Source organism: Dermochelys coriacea, chromosome 3, assembly GCF_009764565.3.
Source record: "Dermochelys coriacea isolate rDerCor1 chromosome 3, rDerCor1.pri.v4, whole genome shotgun sequence".
Classification (NCBI taxonomy): domain Eukaryota; kingdom Metazoa; phylum Chordata; order Testudines; family Dermochelyidae; genus Dermochelys; species Dermochelys coriacea.
The window spans coordinates 112,605,309-112,623,937 of record NC_050070.1 but is presented as its reverse complement, the minus strand read 5'-3'; the positions used below and the strand labels follow the sequence as shown (position 1 = coordinate 112,623,937).

The following is an 18,629-nucleotide window of genomic DNA, read 5'->3' as shown; positions in this document are numbered from 1 at the left end:
AATGCTACTGTATGTTTGATCACAAGTGGGCATCAAAATATTCAAATATTTTTAGTAAAACATACATAAGCCTTTATGTAAGAATGACAATAAAATGTTAACTATTTGAGCTCTTGTTTTATTTGTAGAGATTTGTGGGAATACTTCTCAGAAATGCATTACAGTTGTTTAAAGGAATAGTATTATTTTTAAGTGAACAGTTTCATTTTGTGGCTTAATATAATTTTATTCTGAGGAAACGGATATTTCAATAACTAAATTATATTCCACTTTCCACAAACTAAACCTGTCACAATATTCTGAGCTAACCAAAACTATGCCCTGATCCGAAGCCCACTGAAATCAATGGCAGCCTTTCCATTGACTTAATGAGCTTTAAGTCAGGACCATGGCGAATTTCTAGCATCACTGATGTGACTAAGGGTATGTCTACACTGCAGTTGGTGGTGTAGCTGCAGCTCAGGTACACACACCTGCACTAGCTATAATTTAGCTAGTGCAGCTAAAGCAGCAGTGAAGATGTAGCAGCATGGGTTAGCCATGCAAGTATGTACCAGAGTTCCGGGCAGACTTGTACAGCCTATGCTGTGGGCCGTGCCACTGCATCTTCATTGCTATTTTTAGCTGCTCTAGCTAGATTAAAGGTAGCTCAGCTATGCCTACATGAGCTGCAATTGCTTCTCCGATTGCAGTGTAGACATATCCTGAGTGTCACAGCAGGCTCTGTGTCAAGCAGTATGTTCAATTTAATCAGCCATCTTCATTTCATCTATAATATTTCACTGCACTCCTAGTACAATTTTTTATCAAATTTTCAGATAACTAGTAAGAAGGTAGCACAGATAAAATAATATGGTGAAACACTAAACCCTTAAAATAAGATTTTAAAGGCCTACCTGGTTTTCTGCCATTTATCAATTGCCTAATATAGGTCCCTCTCCAATTGCTTTGCAGTTTAAGCACTGCAGCTTCTTCTTCAGAAGTTGGAGTTCTGTTCTGCCAAGCAACAGGAATATTTAGCTCTATCACCTCTGAAAGAAAAAGAACAATGAACAATACTGTAAATAGGGTGTGATGTGAAGACTACAAGCACTATAACTGCTTGAGAGTTAAAAAACTATGTGAGCTATATTTCAGAAATGCCTTGATTTGCTCATAAAGCTTCCATTTATGCTATTCCATCATCCTGTTATAAATTTTACTATATAAGAACCAACGTAAGTTAAAGCACTGTTATCAAGATATAACCAAGTGGGGACATGTATTTATTGTGTAATTACATGATGTTATTATGCAACTACTATACTAATGTCATGGGTCAAATTTGTCCAGCTCACAGTGATTTGGTAAGCTGGTATTTCTCCTTAGTGGGAGCCATCTTGCGTCAGAGCATTTAATTTAAGTCTCTTGTTCTAGCTGGAAAATAACCTACAAAATATTAACCAAATATAAACTGATGGAGTGATGTCAGATTCTACAGACAGACTGAAACAAGAGCGCCAAAAGGTAGGAAGTGCCTGTATTAATCTGAATGGTTTTGTTAATTATGAAGCCTAACAATTTGAACATCAACATTGTTTAAATACAAAAAATTCAACTCAACCTAAATGAGGGAGCCACAATTTTCACTTCTGCAGACAGTCTAAAACAAAAACCCATATGTGAACTGCCCCATTTATCCCAAAGGAATCTTGTATTGAATCCTATGGATGACAATTTAAATGTCATTATTGTGACACAGGGTTAGCAAAAGAATTTCTTAATCACAGTCATTATACTCTTAAAAAGCACTACAGCATTATAGATCTTTGCAAAATAACTAACATCCTAAGCTGCCCCCTTCACCCCAGTCTGATCTTGCCCCTTCTGTGAGTCTGAGGTCTTGTCAGTGTTTCAGGCTAGGTAGACTTCAGTCAGTTGTCTTGCATGTGTGACAATCAGCCCTTGTAACTGGGAAGCCTCCCCTTTAAGGGCCACAGGCCTGGGGACAACCAGCTTTGTTCAATTATCAGATCCAGCTGGGAAGTGAGTAAATGATTATACAAGCTAGCAAATGGCTCATTTGAGAGAGCTACTACAGGAAGATAGTGTCCTGCATTAGTCCCTGAGGAAGGAAGACTATCCTCCTGCCAATTTTTCAGTTTATCACTATTTCTGGCTTAATATGTGACTATATACATATAAACTATATGCATAAAAGTCACATCAAAAAGTTATTTAGGTTGCAAAGTAAACCACTTGAAAGTTAGGAAATGCCAGAATTACAGTTGCCTGCAATTCTGTGCAAACCTTATTTTACCCCTTTGTGCATCCTGCCTGCGGACTGAGTGAGATAGGGGGTTCTGAGGGTTTCTATGATGGCAAACGTTAGGCAATCTAAATATAGGGTATGTGACCAGCTCCCCCTGAATAGAAATGGACAGACAAATCTGAATAAAATGATTAATAATATCAGCACAGTACCTGAAGATGCATTGTCTTCCATGGGAGCATCGTTGGCTTTCAAATCCAAAGTGAAGGATCTGAAAGCGAATTCAAAATTGGGAGGAACCTTATTACCTAATACTTGTTGGATCAAATGCCCAAAAGCATTATTGAAAACCTAAAATTAAAAAGAGGAAAAAATTCAGACAACCATTTATTTTGTCAAGAAAACTGATTTATATATTTCTTGATCATTAATATTCTATACAGAATATTCCACAAATGTTTGTTTATTTTTTCCATTTCAAAACCTATGCCTTGGAGCTCCCATTTTGCACAAATACATATGACAAACACTTCTCTCTAGAGACCTAGATAGTTTCAGGAGCAAGAAATGGGAAAATATTCTTTTATCTTACTCTGTAGTACCATATTCATTTTAAATTTAAAACAGTCACTTATGAGATGGCTAACATATTTCTTCCTATAGGACTTGGATTCTTTATCATAAAATGGCACATGGGTTATTAAAACGTTTGGCTACCTGTGTATACAAGAGATGAACCTGAACCGAAACTCTGATTCTGACTTGCTCCCCTAATTCTGAACATTGGAGAGGTTTGAATCTGGCCCCAATTTCACATGCAACTACTGTGAATTGGACTGGCTTCTTTCTGTTTTGTATCAGTGATTGTAAAAAATTGAATACCTACTTCTAATGAGTAATCTAATTGATTAAATATGAATCATCGTTTCCATCAGCTGTTCGGTAGCTGTATACAAGTCACACAAGTTGAAATCAATGTACAAAGTGTTGTGTTGAATAAAAAATAAATCAGGATAGAGTTATTCTACTTCTGTAAACATTTTGGGAAAATATGTTAGGTTGCAAAGCTAAATTCCAATTATAGTCAACAGTAATATTGCTGGTTTTGGTTATAATCACTTTGATATCTCTAGTGGCTGCTATTACATTAGGAAGTTCTATGTTAAAAGCATGATTATTTAATGTTTTGAAGAAAAATCTAGATAATTAAATACATGCATACAACATTTAAGGGAAAGTATAAATAATAAAAAACAGGGAAATGTTGTGACTATAAAAAGAATCTGACTTGTCTTCAATAACAAAAAGCCAAATCAATTTTTTCCTGAGACATCAATCTGAGACACAGTAGGGAATTATGCTGTGTATTGCTTTCTGAACTTCGGTTAGTCTCTTTGCTTTCATATCCTGAATTAGATCTCAAAAAGCTGATGAATTTTGATGTTTGAAACATGCAGTGCCAAATTGCCAAAACACAGTCTCCAATTTTAGCATGTACAGTTCTGCATACATTATAATTTGGATATAAAAAGGAAAGGCAATTTCTGTTTGTATTTGTAAATTCTATCATTTGCACATGCAAGATATAATGGATTTCAAACCATGCATGCAGAATCAGGGGCAGAGTTAGAGACCCCTTTGAAAATTTTGCTAATAATAATAACAATAATAGCAGCTTATTTGAAGAAGAGAATGAATGTTAACATATACACTCTTTTATATTGTGAAATCTTTTAGAAAAAGCAGATTATTAGAACCGTTACCTTGAAGTGTTCTCTAGCTATTCCTGTACCATGGAGGCTGGGAGGGAAGTGAGTTAGTTCCAGCTCCTTCAGGGCCTTGGAAAGTTCAGGCTCACTGCTGAAATTATTTATCACATTTCCAATAGCTTTCAGGATAACTGTAGCCTGTTCTATAAACCGGTAGCTCTCCTGGGGAGAGAGAACATTCTAGCTTGTGGAAGGAAAATGCTATCAGTTTATCAGATAATGAAGAATATAAATATATTATGCATTGATTATTCTTCTTTTGTACCAAGCACTGTAGAATGTTCAGTCAAAATTAAGATGCATGTTTATATTGTACAAAGAATAAGTGAAGGCTTCTCCTAGCTAAAATACACATTCTGACATAATATTGGTTAATCCCATCCATATATTCTTAGAGGAGTATTTGGTTGAATACCATGTCAAAGTGAATGCTGCACATAGCAGTATTAACCTTCACCTGAATTTCAATGCGAGACTCTAGAGATTCAGCTGGGAGTGGCACTCTAGAGACTAGCTTCTCCTCTTGCAAAAATCTGTGGAAAGAAGACCACAGGAAGCAACTGCAGTTTTACATTGTTTTTATGGCCAAGGAAGTTCCACCCACAGAGTCTCCCTTTTGTAAAGAGAAGGGGGACAAGTTGAAAATGTTGCTCTTTTTTTTCTTAACATATCAAGTTCTCAGATTTAATCTAACTTCCTAAATATCCGTAATATTGCATGAGCTACTTTAATATCCTATTCTCAGAGCCCTGCAATTATGCAGCGGTGCAAATGGCTGCAAAATTTCCCCTTTTAAAATTTTTTTTGCACAACTCTGCTTTCATTTAAAAAACCCCAAAAGTCTCTGGCCCAATCATTTGTAAAGGAAACCTTGAAAACAAGGACTGAGTGTAACTAATGAAGAGACATCTCTCTGGATGGACAAACAACCTAACCAACAGCTCTGAGAAAGCGTTATCTGCTTCCCAGGGCCTCTAATCACAGCTATCACAAAGCCCTTTGAATCAATAGTTCATTTTAAGAACAAAAGCTATTCTGGGGCCTACTGGTCATTTTGCAACCATATGGGGGAAAATGTATTCACCTGACCGACAGTTTGCATCACTAAGTAGGCATTTTTAACATATTTTAATAATCTTTACATGTATTTTATGACTATCAGAGCTTCATGCTGCAAAAGGGAAGACAATACACTACCTCCAATTTAAATATTTCCACTACATTCTTTAATATCCAATTATATATTGGCACATGAATGAATTTTCAGCTATTTTATGTAAAACACAACAACATCCAATGCCTGCTTATACGTTTACATCACACAGCTATAATAATGCCCATCTTCATATGCATCTCTCTCCCTCACACTTCCAATATCTCAGAACTGTTTCTCTTGCTTCCATATATATTTGGAATTTATATTCTATTATTCAGTAAAATCTACTATAAATAGAGATCTGACATTATTTACATTAAGATTTAAATTTCTTTTTGTGATAATAGTAAGAAAAGAGATTTTTAAACAAATTACTTGTAGTCCATCTCCTTCTGCACAACTCAGAGAATTTTCTTGCATATCCTCCAAACTCAAAATTCAAAAGAAAAATTAGATCAGTCTGCAGTAAAGAATGGTCAATGACTTGTAATAATATTGCACACGTTGTTATGGTAACATGTACCTTGTCAAGATTTGGCATAACAGTATCCTCTTCACCGAACACACATGGCACCATGCTACACAGATGGATATGGTGCCCTATGGGGGAACTTGCAGTGAAGATTAACACATGTCGCCTACATAAAAAATAAAATATAACAAAAAAGAAAAGCATTCTCTTTTAGAACAGTGGTTCTTCAACCTTTTCATTCAGTGGACCAACTTCACAACAGTGAAATTCTTTTCTGGCCCACCTCTCCTTTTAAGCCTCAATTGCTAATTACTTGATTCTCAAATAAGTAATTGAGCAGAGCATGAGGAAAGGCTCCTAAAACTACTGGTGAGGTTATAATTACAGGTTGTAATCTGAGATGCCACTGTTTTAGATTTATTTTCTGCTTTAGTTTGATTACATGTGATTTTTATAACATAGAACAACATATTGCTGTAGTATTTCATAAGGATAGAGCATAAACTCTTTAAGTCAGGGACTGTGCCTTCTTTTGGGTTTGTACAGTGTTTTCCGGACACTGATTGAAACAAATAATAAATAATTATAAGAAGAATTTAAAAGCAAAGACCACAGCTGGTTACATTTAAGTAAGAATAAATCTTTTAAGTAAAAGAGTAAGAGTATTAAGTAAATCCAAAGTAAGAGTCCAGTGTCCAAGTTATTCTTTACTTTAATCAAAATTACTATAAGGACATAGGCACGAATAAGAAAATTTAAATATAAAACCAGATTAGAATAAAACCACTTTTATGCACTAATTCTGGGCCCAATCCATTCAAGAGTAGCCTCATCGGCTGGTGATTCACAGAAGTTCAGTGTGCCCCCTTGGGAACTACAGCTAATTCCAGTTTTGAAAGGAAGAAGAATTCTTTCTTGTGTTTACACAAGAAAGGATCAGGCACTCTGCACCATATTCTTCCTTTCTCTTGTGAATGGTGGTCTGAGAACTTCTTTGGTTAATAGCTCTTTCACAAAGGTCTGGCAACAAGAATAAAGGAGGATCCACGTGGTCCAAAGCTTTTAAAATTTGCTTTTTTCAATTGCAACTGGTTGCGGAGGAAGAGTACACCACTTCCTAGCAATTACGTGGACTGTGGGAGGAAAGCTTCCACTTGGATTCCCAAGTAATTTTTCTTTTTGAATGAAATGGAAACTGCTCCATAGGGTGAGTCCTAAGCCCACTTCTACTCCCATGCCCGAGATTGACTGTTGTAAATTCTACATAATTAATTATTCCTTGCGGTACAATTGCAAATTGTGTAGGATGGGGAATCAGAGATGTAGTGGCATGGGTGGGAAGCTTATCTGTAATAGATTCCTGCTTCTCGGGTAGCTCAAACTTGCAGTTGCAGAAATATAAAGATTTGTTCATTGATTTAGAGTCCTGCATAAGGCTAACTTTTCTGCTGAAATTTCCAACAGTGCAGACCCACACAGAACTTGATTCTCCAACTTTCAAAAACTGCACAACTCAGAAGGATGCAGATGCTGAATAATCTGTCCATAAGCCAGTTCAATCAGGCATTCTGATGTATATGTTTTTTTCCAGCAGAAGTTTGTTTTACTGCCATTTGTCACAAATGAAATCCATTTTAATATTTTAATCAGTTTAGAAAAAAAAGGGAGCACTGTTCAACTTTGTTGACTTAATACCAGATATATAACAGGTCTTTGTGTCTACCTTTCTGTTGCTTTGAAATCCTCTTTGATTTTCATTTATAATTTTTTGGCATGGAGATACAGGACATGATAGATATATATTGTTCTGTTCAAGTTTTATAGGTACTTTTTGTAATATTGTAAGTTTTTGATATTGTTATATATATGTCTTCTTTTAAATAAAAAAATCTACACAAGAAAAAAGAAGCTAAAAGTTCACAGCAACAGTCCTTCTTTGTTCATTTTAATGTAATCTTTTTTAAACTAAATTAAACTGGCAATTCTTTATTTTTTGAGAACCAAAAACTTTGAATTATCCGGCAATTCAGTCCTTGTGACAATACACCATGTATTGTTTCTTTCATTGCAAACATTTTAAGAGACTAGCAGATTTCTAAGGATGAAGGGGGTGGTATGGGGTTGTCTTTTCTTTATTTTTACAGCCAAGAAACTGCTTTAAACCAGATATATAGGGGAATATGCCAAGAGAAGTGAATCCCAAAAAGCATCAATGTCATGGTTTCCTAATAGTTTTAAGTTGGAATTTTAAAGAACTATTCACAAAGGTATAGCTGGATTATTTGGGAATTTATGTCCCTTCATGTTTCATAAATTTCATTTTAAGAAGAGTTACAATACTGGCTACAGAATCATACTTCAGTAAAAGTTTTAATTAAAGTGAGTGTTGGAGAGAGCTACTAATACCTCAGCCAAATTTCTGAAGCCTTCTGTATAGAAACAACTTGCCTAGACAGAATGTATTTCAGTTGTTTTTTCTAGAAAAACTAGTGGGACTATCATATGAATAACTGCTCAGCAAAGAGAGAGTAAGAGATTCACAGACACACAATTTAAAAAACTTTAGTAATAATCCTTAAATCCAAATAAACATTGTAATCTTACTAAAACTTGGGAAATCCTAGAAATTTTATGCAAATTCAACATTCAAATATTTGCAAATAATTAACCATTCCAGATTCAGTTATGTAAATTCTATCCTTAAGGCAACAGCAGGTCTTTAAGTGTTAGAGGGAAATTAAAAAAAGGACCAGTACACACCCTGGGGGAAGGCTTAGCATAGCAGCTTTGGTTGCATACGTATGTATCTTCAGCACAAGTTGTCCAGTAGCCACACTTTTCCAAGAGAAACTTTCAACAGTAAGCATGCCCTGTGGTACACTAGAACCTTCTTTTTGTGTCACTGTAAGAAAAACAATTAGAAAAACAAAGTTAGCTGAGCAATTGATACAAATATCATTAAGCAGAATTCAGAATCACATTTGGGTCATCAAAGCCCATAAAAAGGTGAAGGGACAATTTGTAAATTGATATACACCAGTGGTGCCTCCACCAGCTAAGTGCCCTAGTCAGCCACAGAAGTTGCCTACTCTTAATGGTAGCTCTGGGAGAAATACAGCAGTTTTTCCAGTTAACCGGGTTCAAAAAAGAACTAAAGTTCATGGAAGATAGGTCCATCAGTGGCTATTAGCCAGGATGGGCAGGGAAGCAAAACCATGTTCTGAAGTGTCCCTAACCTCTGTTTGCAGAAGCTGGGAATGGGTGATACAGGTTGGATCACTTAATGATCACCTGTTCTGTTCATTCACTCTGAGGCCACTGTCAGAAGACAGGATACTGGGCTAGATGGACCATTGGTCTGACCCAGTATGGCCGTTCTTATGTTCTTAATCAACATACAAAGATAGCACATAATGGCGGTTATGTATATACTCTACTCTCAGGGCCATATTCAAAAGTGATGTGTTAGGAGGTATAAATTAGATCCCTTTGCACTCACTTGGGGTACATTTACAGTTTGAGTGTAAATTCCTGCTCAAGGAGCTACACTCGTGCTAACTCTGATTGAATCAGAATGATAAAAATAGATTGTAGCCACAGTGTCGTGAGCAGGAGTAGGTTCTAGCTTCCCCAAGTATGTACCTAGCATCTCAGACGGGTTAATACTTGGGGTAGCTAGCCCCTCCTGTCACCATTGCTACACATTATTTTTAGTAACCTAGCTGGCGCAGAGTTAGTATGGGTACATATCCACAAGATGGAATTTACATCACCAGCTCAAAGTGTAGACATAACCTTAGACTCCCACAGAACTACTTGGACCTGCTTTATCCTGTGTAAGAGGGTCTAACACATGGGTGTAATTACACCTTCTTTTGGCTCCTTGGCATGTAACTTACATGCACTCAAGACTAAGGTTTATAGGCCTGTTTAACTCAAGTTGACTGCCAATTAACTTAACAAACACATTTTAAAATATTAATCTAGATATTTCACAGACGTTTGTGATTTACCCTAGGCAGAGCCCTAGGATATCAAGATGAGTCTTCTGTAAACAGATTCAAGAGTGTCCAAACAGGGATTTACATCAGTTTAACTGAATTGCTTTAAAAACCAATTTTAGTTAAATCAGTGCAATTATTGCATGTAGACCAGCCCAAAGATAAAACAGTTTGCAAGAAGAGAAAACCAGGCAGAAATGACACAGGAAATGAAATGAAATTCATACTAGAAAGATGTCATAAATATAAAGGGAAGGGTAAACACCTTTAAATCCCTCCTGGCCAGAGGAAAACCCTTTCACCTGTAAAGGGTTAAGAAGCTAAGATAACCTCGCTGGCACCTGACCAAAATGACCAATGAGGAGACAAGATACTTTCAAAGTTAGGGGATGGGGGGACAAAGGGCTCTCTCTGTCTGTGTGATGCTTTTGCCAGGACCAGAGCAGAAATGCAGGTCAGAACTCCTGTAAAGAGTTAGTAAGCAATCTAGTTAGATATGTGTTAGATTCTGTTTTGTTTAAATGGCTGATAAAATAAGTTGTGCTGAATGGAATGTATATTCCTGTTTTTGTGTCTTTTTGTAACTTAAGGTTTTGCCTAGAGGGATTCTCTATGTTTTGAATCTGATTACCCTATAAGGTATTTACCATCCTGATTTTACAGAGGTGATTCTTTTACTTTTTCTTTATTAAAATTCTTCTTTTAAGAACCTGATTGCTTTTTCATTGTTCTTAAGATCCAAGGGTTTGGGTCTGTGTTCACCTATGCAAATTGGTGAGGATTTTTATCAAGCCTTCCCCAGGAAAGGGGGTGTAATGCTTGGGGGGGATATTTGGGGGGGCGGAGATGTTTCAAAGTGGGCACTTCCCCTGTTTATTCTTTGTGTAACACTTTGGTGGTGGCAACTTTTAACCTAAGCTGGTAAGAATAAGCTTAGGGGGTCTTTCATGCAGGTCCCCACTTCTGTACCCTAGAGTTCAGAGTGGGGAAGGAACCTTGACAAAAGGTATGGACAAAAAGTGAATAACAAATGATTAAACATTGTAAACAACTCCTTAAGAGGCATTGTTCATAAAAAGGACACGTGGAAAAAAAATGTTTTCAATCGGTGTGGAGCAATACAAAACACCACTGTGGCACAGCCAAGTGTTTTGCCAGATCATTTCCTAGAGTAAACTTGCTCTGTTTAATGCCTGCCAAATTACCATATACGTGAACACATCTTCCTAAGCAGATCTGTTGTGACTCATGATTCATTGTAGCCTCAGTAGCTAACAGAAAAATCTCACGATACTACGGACATAGCATGTGTCAATACTGCAGGAGAGAGAACTCTAAAATATCGAAAGGGAATATTGCAGTTCTCATTAAACATCTAGGCACCTGCTCCATACAAGACCAAAGAAAAAGAAAAAGCATGTTTCAAAAGAAGACAGTTAAGATAAAAGAGTCTTTAGCAGTTGAGAACAATCAATATTAACACACTTTTTTCTTTGTATTGATCTTACCTCCAGAATCTCCCCAGCGTACTAATGCAGAAAAACTAACCAGGATTTCAATAGGCTTCAAACTGTCCACAAATAAATAATAGAAGACTCGATCATCCATAAACTGCAGGTGGAAAAGGGTATTCATGTTTAATTTCTGTTGAATTAGTCTTTTACAATTTTTTATTTAAAGTTCAAACTTTGTGACTCAATATACATATGTAAAACAAGCAGTTAATTGTTACCAGTGCTTCTAACAGAGCTTCAAGTTTCATTTACCTATTAATATTCATCTTTCATTCCACAGATTAGAGAAAAAATAGTTTATTTAATAGAAAATGTACCTACATCTTATGCACATCTTCCCTCTGTATCACCAATTTAATTAAACTCTGCTTACCTATTAGTATTTAATAAGGGACCAAAATAGTTATTGTAATGATATTTTAAAAGTATGAAGCATCCGGGATATTATTCTACAGCTTGCCAGCTCTAATTAATTCCAACAAACTTGTAAGATATACAGTATCATGAATATTCTTGATTTGTAGCTTGTAGCATACAATTTATTTTGCATAATTATGATTTCTGCTTTGCAAAAATCAAAATATGGCAGCACTTTATTTACAACTGTAATGCATAAACATCAGGAACAGAAGCTCGTACTGCACCATTCCTATAAAATACTCCAATTTAAACTCATTTCATTGTCTCTTTCATTTCTTCTTAAATTGGAGTGTTTCTCACATCCAAAACTGTAAATATTAGCAATTTGATACTGAGATATTAGGAATATTGGAATGTGTTCAGATCAAAGCTAGATGCACTTCAGGAAGATATGTTTTACCCCAAATACAAGTTATTGGGCTCAATACAGGGGCAAATGGGTGAAATTTAATGGCCTATGATATATAGGACATCAGATTAGATGATGTAATGGTCCCTTCTGACTTTAAACTTCTATAAATCTATGAAATTACAGTACAAAAGTGTTATTCTATATGGCTGATATTTAATTTGCCAGATCGTATGAATACTTGATTTACCTGTCTCTAATAAAATATTATGGTACCAGAGTAAAGGGTTCTAAAGAATATAGGTTTCAGAGTAGCAGCCGTGTTAGTCTGTATTCGCAAAAAAGAAAAGGAGTACTTGTGGCACCTTAGAGACTAACAAATTTATTTGAGCATAAGCTTTCGTGAGCTACAGCTCACTTCATCGGATACATTTGGTGGAAAATACAGAGGGGAGATTGATATACACACACAGAGAACATGAAACAATGGGTTTTATCATACACACTGTAAGGAGAGTGATCACTTAAGATGAGCCATCACCAGCAGCAGGGGGGGAGGGAGGAAAACCTTTCATGGTGACAAGCAAGGTAGGCTATTTCCAGCAGTTAACAAGAACATCTGAGGAACAGGGGGTGGGAGGGAGAAATAACATGGGGAAATAGTTTTATTTTGTGTAATGACTCATCCATTCCCAGTCTCTATTCAAGCCTAAGTTAATTGTATCCAGTTTGCAAATTAATTCCAACTCCACAGTCTCTCGTTGGAGTCTGTTTTTGAAATTTTTTGGTTGAAGAATAGCCACCCTCAGGTCTGTAATCGAGTGACCAGAGAGATTGAAGTGTTCTCCAATTGGTTTTTGAATGTTACAATTCTTGATGTCTGATTTGTGTCCATTTATTCTTTTACGTAGAGACTGTCCAGTTTGACCAATGTACATGGCAGAGGGGCATTGCTGGCACAGGATGGCATATATCACATTGGTAGATCCGCAGGTGAACGAGCCTCTGATAGTGTGGCTGATGTAATTAGGCCCTATGATGGTGTCCCCTGAATAGATATGTGGACAGATTTGGCAACGGGCTTTGTTGCAAGGATAGGTTCCTGGGTTAGTGGTTCTGTTGTGTGGTGTGTGGTTGCTGGTGAGTATTTGCTTCAGATTGTCTGTAAGCAAGGACTGGCCTGTCTCCCAAGATCTGTGAGAGTGATGGGTCATCCTTCAGGATGGATTGTAGATCCTTGATGATGCGTTGGTTTTAGTTGGGGGCTGAAGGTGATGGCTAGTGGCGTTCTGTTATTTTCTTTGTTGGGCCTGTCCTACAGTAGGTGACTTCTGAGTATTCTTCAGGCTCTGTCAATCTGTTTCTTCACTTCAGCAGGTGGGTATTGTAGTTGTAGGAATGCATGATAGAGATCTTGTAGGTGTTTGTCTCTGTCTGAGGGGTTGGAGCAAATGCGGTTATATCGTAGAGCTTGGCTGTAGACAATGGATCGTGTTGTATGATCTGGATGAAAGCTAGAGGCATGTAGGTAGGAATAGCGGTCAGTAGGTTTCCGATATAGGGTGGTGTTTATGTGACCATCGCTTATTAGCACCGTAATGTCCAGGAAGTGGATCTCTTGTGTGGACTAGTTCAGGCTGAGGTTGATGGTGGGATGGAAATTGTTGAAATCATGGTGGAATTCCTCAAGGGCTTCTTTTCCATGGGTCCAGATGATGAAGATGTCATCCATGTAGTGCAAGTAGAGTAGGGGCATTAGGGGACGAGAGCTGAGGAAGCATTGTTCTAAGTCAGCCATAAAAATGTTGGCATACTGTGGGACCATGCGGGTACCCATCGCAGTGCCGCTGATTTGAAGGTATACATTGTCCCCAAATGTGACATAGTTATGGATGAGGACAAAGTCACAAAGTTCAGCCACCAGGTTAGCCGTGACATTATCGGGGATAGTGTTCCTGACGGCTTGTAGTCCATCTTTGTGTGGAATGTTGGTGTAGAGGGCTTCTATATCCATAGTGGCTAGGATGGTGTTTTTAAGAAGATCACCAATGGATTGTAGTTTCCTCAGGAAGTCAGTGGTGTCTCGAAGATAGTTGGGAGTGCTGGTAACGTAGGGTCTGAGTCAGCGGCACTGCGATGGGTACTCGCATGGCCCCACAGTATGCCAACATTTTTACGGCTGACTGCGGAATTGGAATTAATTTGCAAACTGGATACAATTAACTTAGGCTTGAATAGAGACTGGGAATGGATGAGTCATTACGCAAAGTAAAACTATTTCCCCATGTTATTTCTCCCCCACACCCTCTGTTTCTCAGATGTTCTTGTTAACTGCTGGAAATAGCCTACCTTGCTTGTCACCATGAAAGGTTTTCCTCCCTCCCCCCCTGCTGCTGGTGATGGCTCATCTTAAGTGATCACTCTCCTTACAGTGTGTATGATAAAACCCATTGTTTCATGTTCTCTGTGTGTGTATATCAATCTCCCCTCTGTATTTTCCACCAAATGCATCCGATGAAGTGAGCTGTAACTCATGAAAGCTTATGCTCAAATAAATTTGTTAGTCTCTAGGGTGCCACAAGTACTCCTTTTCTTCTAAAGAATATACTTTGTCATCCTAGCACACATCTAGGATTGTATTGATTACATTTTAGAAAATAGAGCATGTTTTCAGTTGCACAAAGTTGCATATCGAAAGCAGATCTTAGCTCAGGAAAACTGACCTACTATCCGGTTACATTTTATTACAGTGAGACTAATGACACTGAAGATATGTGGCAGTTATGGAATATAACCCAAATAGATAATTTCTGGGTACAGAATTTTGTACTAGGTCTATTCATGACAAAGTTTAACTGCACAGCAATTACAGGGTATTAATGTACTAAATATGAAACTAAAGGAGCAACACAATAATCCAATATGTTTAATCTTCCAGTTACATTAATGTATTAGTTAAACTGTAGGTATCTAAAACATTGCTACAGTGTTTTTGCACTGTAATTGCAGTATATGTAAAATGTAATTCCAGTCACGGGAATAGATTCTCAAGTGCACCAGAGCAGCACTTAGCACACCTAAAGAGTCAAGGGATGGGAGACTATATTTCTGCCCTCCCAATCTTGGAGCTCTCAGAGATTGAATCAGTCTGGAATGCTCTTGAGAGGCATCTCAGCCGCTGCCTCAAGGCAAATTTAAGTCACTTTAGTCTTGCAACTTAAGTGGAGTTGTGGATCTGGCCCACTATATTCTATAGTGTAACCTGAAATCTTTTTGCTACCTCCAACAGTCAGCATTGTTTCAGCCATTGCCAAACAGTAATCTGTGGTACCACTGTAATTTCTGATTTCAAAGTAAGAGAAATATTGCAGTATAAGTGTCAGCAACACGTTGACTTTTAATGGAGACTACAGTAGCCTTAAATATTTCCATATACAGTATTTTCGCATTATTATTTTGTCTGTAATAGTTGTTCTTCATGGGTTAACACTAATATTTAGGATTTATGAATTATCAAGACATAGACTTTCTAAATAAAGGTGAAATCAATAATGTGATGCATACATTTACCTTAAAATCGGCTTTCTGATAATTATAAGCATATGTATTTGGTTTGTGGAAAATATGCAGGTTCCTAGAAAGAAAAATAATGAGGGGGAAATTAATTTTAGCATTAATAATTTATTTTAGTAAATTTTCTCTCATCCCATATGGTGCTACTGCAACCACTTCTATCATTATGAAACAGACTCAAAACTATTTCTTGAAAGTGGTTCAATATTTGAAGCCTCATAAAAGATGAACACCTACAATTTATCTCCACTGAAAGCTGTTGACATTGATTAGTAACTTTGTTGCAGGTCTAACTCTTTCTTATGCAGGTCAGATAGCTAGTTTTATCTTATTTGGATTTGAAATGGCAGCAAATTGAAATCTTAAAATTTTAACACCTAAAGCTCACTAAACTATACAAAAAGCAGAGGCATCACTATGGGGAATGATTACCTTTATGCAATTTGTTAACACTTCTATGAAATTTACTGCTGTTCCACACCTCACCAGAAAACGTCTAAGAAACTGATCAGATTGTGACCTCAGTTTGACCCAATTAACCTCACTGACTCCACCTTTAACTGAGGACAGAATTTGAACCAGAGTTCAGGGGTTTTTACAAAGGAAGAGTTCAGATTATTCAAAGTCCCTGTTGAGGCTGTATACATTCTTGACATACATCAATTCTATAACTGCTGATCTGCTCTTCCTCCCCCAAAATTGATGCCAATTTTTAACATCCATATCAAGTTCTCTGTATTTGACCTATTTCACATTATGCAAACAAAGACATTCAACATCACTGGCTGTCAGGATAAAAATCTTAGCCAGGCAGCTAAAATTTCTGTGTAATAAAGTCTTTAAAGGACACTAGGGATATACTGATGGATCATTGTTAAAAAAATTTAAGTTCTAAAAATAGATAACTCATCCTTTTTAGAAATGAGAAAAAAGGAACTGACAAGATTGGCATATAAATTTGTTACAGTGGTCTTCAAAAGGCTAACAGTAATTTACTCTATGTTCAACTAACAAACCTTTTAAAAATTTGTTCATATTTCCCCAAATTGACTCTAAGTGGAGCTGTAACTAAACTGTGCCCTTTACGAATAGGAAACAGTGTTGCAGAATGGAAGGGGGAAATCACTTGCTTGATGACTGCTTCAATAAAGGTATCATCTTGCATGATTTTCGCTCCTGATCTAGTGCTCCCTAACATGAGACAGGCAGACCTTCCCAAACTCTAAAGTGCTCTATAGTGTTTAGTCCCTACTGGGAGTGGGTAGCATGCAGGTTCAGGCACTCACTACAGCCCTCCCTCATTTACCACCTATAACAATAACGGCTGCCGTAGAGACCTTTCAGTCAGTTCTTAATGAGTGGAAAGTGAAGGCTCCCCAAAGAAATATCAATCACAAAAATAAAATAACTGAAATATTAGTGAGGCTAAAAGACAAAAGCTTTAAAAAAATGAAGAGAAAACCAGAACATCTAAAAATAGGTTCCCCCTCAGGAGAACTAGGATTGCATATTAAGACATTCTGACTTCTGTAAAGATACCAAACGAAAACACAACACTGCAACATGCAGCAAGAACTGGGGCAAATGCAAACAATTAGGGTTATTAATTTATATAACATCAAACAAGAGGCTCAACACTTGGATAGCCTGTAGGATACATCCAAAAATAAGGAACAATCTCCAGGTTTTCTTTTGAGATATAAAAGGTCCAGGATTGAAGGGTTGGGTTTCCCTACTTTGGATACAGGCTCTATAGGACTGAAGGTATGTCTGCACTGGAGCAGGAGGTGTAATTTCCACCTCAGTTATACATACCAGCACTAGCTCTGATTGAGCTTGCAACTAAAAGCAGCAATGTAGCTATAGCCACCCCAAGCAAGTTCCTAAGGTATTGGATTGGATTGTACTTGGGTGGCTAGCCCATACTGCTGCCCATGCAGCCATGACTACACTGTTGTTTTTAGCAGGCTAGTGGATCAGACCTTATGTAGATATATCTACCCAAACTGTAAATTACATCTCCAGCTCCAGTGCAGACACACCCTGAAATAGTGAAGTCTATTTAGATTCCTGAAGTGGGACATGAATAGTGAATAGGCCTTGAGCTAGCCTTCTGCACAGAGATGAATAAAATTACTGAAAAGCTCTATTTAAAAGTATAGTTCTATTCTGAAAAGTGACTGTAAAAATGGCACATTGGATGTATGTTTTTTGTCGGTCAATGATTTCAGCATCATGTGCACTAAATTTACAAGTTAAAACATACTTTTTTTTTAAACTTCCAGCCTTATAAACACAACCCCAGCATCTACAGCTTGGTCTAAGTTATAACAGTGTCACCTGTGAAACTAAATCACTCTAAAATTTTCAAATTATTAATTATTATTATATAAGCTAAACTGATTTAAGCAGGTTCAATCATGTCTATATTACACAATGTACAATATAGACAAGCTCTTAAGGTGAATTCTTGCCTTCTCATCCATAATAAAGCTTCTGCATATTAGACCCTCATTGACACCTGCACAATCCCATTGCCTTTACTCAGTTTGCAAAGGTATAAGCAATTGGAAATTATATTGATGATGCACAAGGACCAATAGAACTCAGCTTGCCTTTGTTCAGCTGTGTTGATTCTGCAGTACTAAGAGGAGTAAAAGATGCCAACAATTTATTTTTGTTCCTAAAATTAAGCCAAGATGACTCTATATATAAACAAGGAGTAGATCTGTTAAGTTGCAATTTTTACAAAGCCATTTTTACAGTACTTCACTACTTTGATCTAAATTTTAAGGAATATAAAACAACATCTGCTCCTTACTGAAAACAAGTAGAGAAGTCTTCAAAATCAAACCATGTTTCCCTGGAAACAGGATTCCGTTCTGACTCAATTTCTTCTGGTAATTTATCTGCTGTCTGGCTGTATATACTAGGGTCAACTGTTTCTGATGTCTGAGCCACATCACAACTTATATTTTCAATTAATTCATCTGCATAAATAAGAAGTAACATAGATTTCAACATGCTAAGAATGTGCACATTAAAGAAATGTTGATTTTGTACTGGGATCTTCTAAAAATTATCAAGATTTTTCTTCCACAAAAATTTCTCAGCCTATTAGAGT

General features: G+C 36.9%; 1 protein-coding gene across 2 annotated transcripts in view; it reads right to left on the bottom strand.

The window, feature by feature from the left end:
• Positions 1-18,629, bottom strand: part of ADGB (androglobin) — a 228,747-nt gene that overhangs the window by 90,604 nt on the left and 119,514 nt on the right. For both annotated transcript variants that reach the window (XM_038395342.2, XM_038395345.2), the window contains 8 exons: positions 18,327-18,495; positions 15,503-15,566; positions 11,158-11,260; positions 8,409-8,550; positions 5,700-5,814; positions 4,015-4,182; positions 2,464-2,602; positions 897-1,031 (listed from right to left, as the gene is read on the bottom strand). In XM_038395342.2, the coding sequence (XP_038251270.1) occupies positions 897-1,031; positions 2,464-2,602; positions 4,015-4,182; positions 5,700-5,814; positions 8,409-8,550; positions 11,158-11,260; positions 15,503-15,566; positions 18,327-18,495 (1,035 nt within the window). The remainder of the gene's footprint in view (positions 1-896; positions 1,032-2,463; positions 2,603-4,014; positions 4,183-5,699; positions 5,815-8,408; positions 8,551-11,157; positions 11,261-15,502; positions 15,567-18,326; positions 18,496-18,629) is intronic.